This window comes from Daktulosphaira vitifoliae, unplaced genomic scaffold (genome assembly GCF_025091365.1).
Source record: "Daktulosphaira vitifoliae isolate Bord-2020 unplaced genomic scaffold, ASM2509136v1 Scaffold_2, whole genome shotgun sequence".
NCBI classification, from domain to species: Eukaryota; Metazoa; Arthropoda; class Insecta; order Hemiptera; family Phylloxeridae; genus Daktulosphaira; species Daktulosphaira vitifoliae.
This window is the reverse complement of record NW_026099573.1, coordinates 20,055,615-20,060,510: the sequence shown is the minus strand read 5'-3', so window position 1 is coordinate 20,060,510 and position 4,896 is coordinate 20,055,615. Positions and strand designations below refer to the sequence as shown.

The 4,896-nt window shown below is 26.4% G+C and overlaps 1 protein-coding gene across 1 annotated transcript in view; it reads right to left on the bottom strand.

Moving 5' to 3' along the window:
• Positions 1-2,944: 2,944 nt before the first annotated feature.
• Positions 2,945-4,896, bottom strand: part of LOC126897775 (replication protein A 70 kDa DNA-binding subunit-like) — a 2,903-nt gene continuing 951 nt past the window's right edge. The window contains exon 2 of the mRNA XM_050671641.1: positions 2,945-4,883. Coding sequence (XP_050527598.1) covers positions 3,795-4,883 — 1,089 coding nt within the window. The 3' untranslated portion in view covers positions 2,945-3,794. The remainder of the gene's footprint in view (positions 4,884-4,896) is intronic.

Below are 4,896 nucleotides of genomic sequence, written 5' to 3'. Positions count from 1 at the left end.
TTTATTTTTTACCGACAATTTTTTCAAATATCAGTGAAAAATTGTATCGTTCATATAAAATAATATAATATTATATTTTAATTTGACTATTAGTCCAATAATGGTCCGTACAAATGTTTTGCATCGGAAGTACTATAAATGCTAGTTTAACAACTAAAAGTAAGTAAGTATTGAGAGAAGGATCTTTTTGATCTATTTGCCCTCCGATTATAAGTATAATAGTATTTCGATATGGCACCCTGAACTACATTATACGGCTGGTGGTGGAGTTGAAAAAATAAAACGTTTCCCGTTATAAATTTATTGCTTTTGGATTTTATCATATTTGTTCTGTGGCGAGAATGAGACAAATGGGAAAATAAGTTTCCGGCTACTGTCACCGGATAGCGTAACTTTTACTAAATCGTTCAGACAAAAACATTATTTTTATCGTTGTTAGTTTTTTCAGAAAATATTCATAGAACAGCTCTTTTAAAAATTATTGTATTTGTACTCTAAAAAATGTTTAATTACTATATAGGTATTTCATTAAAATATGAAGACTATTTATTATTAACAGTGATACCTCAAAGTTTTGAGACGTATTAGGTGTAAATGAAATTAGGTATTTTAGCATGCTTGTTAAAATTACACCCAAAATGCCAATCTCTGATTGTATTCGTACATATTTTACTATTGAGTGCTTATATTTCAGAAAAATAGAACTTAATAGCTTTTTTGTGGTTTCAAATTATTTAAAATTTAGACTTTAATATTTCATGTCAATACTTTTAGCCAAAATTGTGTTTACAAGATATCGACTGTTTAACTTATAGAAAAAAATATTGATTAAGTTTTTAATTTAGAAAACAAGTATTTTATTGCGAACATATTAAACTGAATGGTTAAAAACGTTGATGTCAAGCAGCCTCTATCAACTAATTATTCTATATAGACCGTTTTGAAGTACATTCATATCGTCAAAGATTTTTTTTTGTTAGCGTTTGTTATGAAAATATTATAGGTCGACAATTACATAAGAATTAGATATTATAATATTAATTAGCGTTATGAATTAAAGGAATAATTGGTGTTAATTAGTATAACAACATTTTGTTTATGTATTAAAAATGTTATAAATAAATATAAACTAATAAAATGTAATACGATTTATTAAGTTCTGTCAAATGAGGTAAATTGCTTAATAAATAAATAATTTATTTTGCACAATTTTTAATACACGACGATTATTAAAATTGACCAAGTAATAAGTCAAGGAAACCAACTGCCCTTAATTGTCTCCTTGTTTAACTACCTTAAACTCCTTTATTCCACTACTATTTAATTTTATCTATTTATTATTTACCATTTCACTATCTGTATTATGTTATAAATCTAATCTACATTTTAACTTTCTATCTATTAGTTACAACGCTGGTGATTCACCATATGTACAATGATGCGTATTATAATGAAAATTTGTTTATCATATCTCTTCTTGTAGCTGGTAATCATTTGAAATCAAAATTAGCTTATTATAACTTTTATTATATTTATACTTAATATTATAATATATTAAAATATTCTATATATTTTCAATTTCTCCATTACACAGTAGTATATAATGTTCTTCGCTAAAACAGCTTTTACATTAATAATACACATACAATTTTTAACATAAATAATATTCTTCTTCTTCTTCCTCGTCTTAATCCCAACTACTTGGGATCGGCCACCCTTATCCTAAACTTTCTAGGCTTCACTAATCCTTTCGTCTAGTTATAAAAACGATAATAACTCTTGAAATATTTGTCTAAAGTTGATATAGAATCGTCAATTTCTTAATTGGATTCTACTTTTTTCCTCGCCTTTATCTCAACTATTTGGGGTCGGCCACTCTTAAATTAAACTTCCACTAGAAACTATCTCCCACATAAGTCGTCCTCATATCGCATTCAATAACATCCCTCCATCTCTTTTTTGGCCATCCTTTGCATTCATTTCATTTCTGTTTATCATATCTGACATAGGAATATTATTATTTCTCTATTTATTTAATCCTACCGTCAATGTATATTTACTTGTTTTAATTGCATTCTCTGATGCGCCATTGTAACAAAATGGCTAGGAAGGTCCTTAGATACCGCGTAAAATAAATACATGTATTTTCATATTCGAGTTCTTTTATAAATGGTCTAATGTACATAAGAAGGGTATTTTTGAGACTTTTCCAAAAGTTCTATGAAAAATTACTTCTTTTATTGACATTTATGGAAATATTACATATTCAAGTACTATGAAATGATTGAATTTCTAGTTTTAAATATTATTAATTACACTTAAATACAAGTAAGGAAGTAAGTGGTGTTGCGCGGTGGTAATACTAGTTGTTGACAAGACTCTAGTGTTAAACTGCGCCTACCGCCATAGGTAAAAAGATGGGTGACCATACGTGCGCTTTTACGGTGGTGAAAAAACACTCAGCGCAGAAGGCAACAGAAGAAAGCCACTGCATTTATAAATTTCACAGGATATACCAATTCAATTAGTATTAACCAACCTAATGGTTATAAAAAAAAGGAGGTACCACAATCTCCACAATAAAACTTTTCTTATTTGTAAAATGAATGATAAAATATATTAAATTATTTATTTTTAATTTATAATAAAAATTTATTAATTGTTGAAAAGGTATTACAAACTTCAGGCACGTTAAATATTTTTATAAAGACTATTTTCAACATTGGTAGTACTTCTCCATATTTCTATAATTTTCTTTAAACATCCCTCACATCAAATTGATTTAACTATGGATAAGATATTTCTTTGTATTTGATATACCTTTGTTGGTATATTACATAATCAAAAAAATATACTTTAAATTACAATCCATTTTAGCTCTTACATTTTAGTAATTATTAAATAATATTTAATGAAATACGCAATTAATATATTTAACATTAAATTGAAAATTATTTATATTTATTAAGTAGACAACCTGCTACACAAATACCTGCTGAATTACTATTAATATTATACATTTTTAAATGTTGCCATGAGTATTGGCTGAATTTAAGTATAAAATCTTCTTAAAAATTCACTAAAATGTATAGGATGAAAGTCTAAGTATTTCTTAAAATTAATAAAAATTATAAGTGTTGTAACAAAAAAATTGTAAATAATTCATAAATAATAATTAAAATTAGAAACACAATTTTGTAAAATACTTCTTGTATCAACATATCTCAACATATTAAACAATTATTAAGATATAGAATCCATTCTAACAGTTAAAAAATGTATGTATACTCTTAAATATTTTTGGTATTTATTAAGATATTACAACAAGATCTGAATATTGTCTAATTCAGACTCGAAGCCATGATTAAGACACTATCTTTAATATTAAAAAATAGAACAATTTGATGAACACTTTTTAAAATATAAGTATAAAATATTAAATTATAATGAAATGAAAGCAATTAACACATTCTGTAACATGAACATCTAGTTAATTACTTTAGAGTATTTGAAATTATTAATTGTAGCTCTTATAGTTTAGTAATTACTAAATAATATTTAACATTAAATTGAAAAAAATCATTAGCATTTAGGTAGATGATCTGCTGCACAAATGCTGACATACTATAAATTATATAATAATACTACTAATTTTTAAATTTTGTTTTAAGGCATGAAAAATTAAGTTTATTTTATAAATAATATTAAATAAATTAATCATATTATGTTTTAATTATTAAAAAATATTTTAGACATCTTATATGATAAAAAAATTAAAATGCTATGAAAAAAAATTACATTGTAGAAGTACCTATTCCACTAAGTCTTTTAATATCAGCTATCAATTTAGAAGATGCAAGTTTGAAATCAACAGGCTTCATATTCATCACTGATACTTTTAATCTAGTTTCATTATTGTAAGTTTCTAATTTAGCTCTTACTCTTGTTTCAAACATCTTGAACATCTTTTTATGAATAATATTGTTATATTCTTCTTTGTCATCATCATAGAATTTACCTAATTCTGATGTATTTATTCCTAATAATCCTTCTCCTGCTTCTTGAAACATAGTTACCCATTGACTACCAGTAGTGTCACACAGCTGTGCTTGAAGAAGTAATCTATATTTGAAATTTTCAGACTCGTCATTACATTTTTCACAACGGTAAGTTCCATCATTTCTGTCAATTACTTTTTTTTGACAATCAGCCTTTGGACATGCTTTGTAAAGTGCAGAATCACCTTTTATGAAGACTAAATATGAGTACATACTGTAATAATCAGCTTTATCTCCACTGCCAAGCTGAGCAATTTGAGCACTTTTAATAGTATGAAATTGTGAATTAGTTCCACTTTCAGAACGTGTAGATATACTATTAAACTCTACTGTTGAAGGAAGAGCATCATACCAACCTCTTAAACGATGAGAATCTTCAATATCTGGATTAATCTGCATTAATGTTGATCCCATTAAAGACAACGACTTACTTCCCATAAACTCGCGTATTTTACTTCCTTTTATTGCTACAACAGGTTGTAATGATCCATCAAATTCTTCTGCAAGATTGTCCCAAAGAGTTACAGTTACAGAACTTAAAGACTGGTCTACCAAAGTGATGTCTCTTTTTTTTAATTCTTTTTTTGTAGTCTTTGAAACTAGATTAACAACATCAGATGCATGTTGACACACTCCAATTACATCAACCATACTATCAGTATCCAAATCCTTAACTACATTCAATGAAACAAAATTAAATTTCATAGTAGGCATTTGAGTGTCATCAAAATCGTGGCAAGGAAATATTTGTGTTTCACCATTAAGAGTTAATTCATAATCATTATTCAAGTTAGTATACTTTTTATTGGCTGTTTTAACAATACCCTTAGTAATAAAA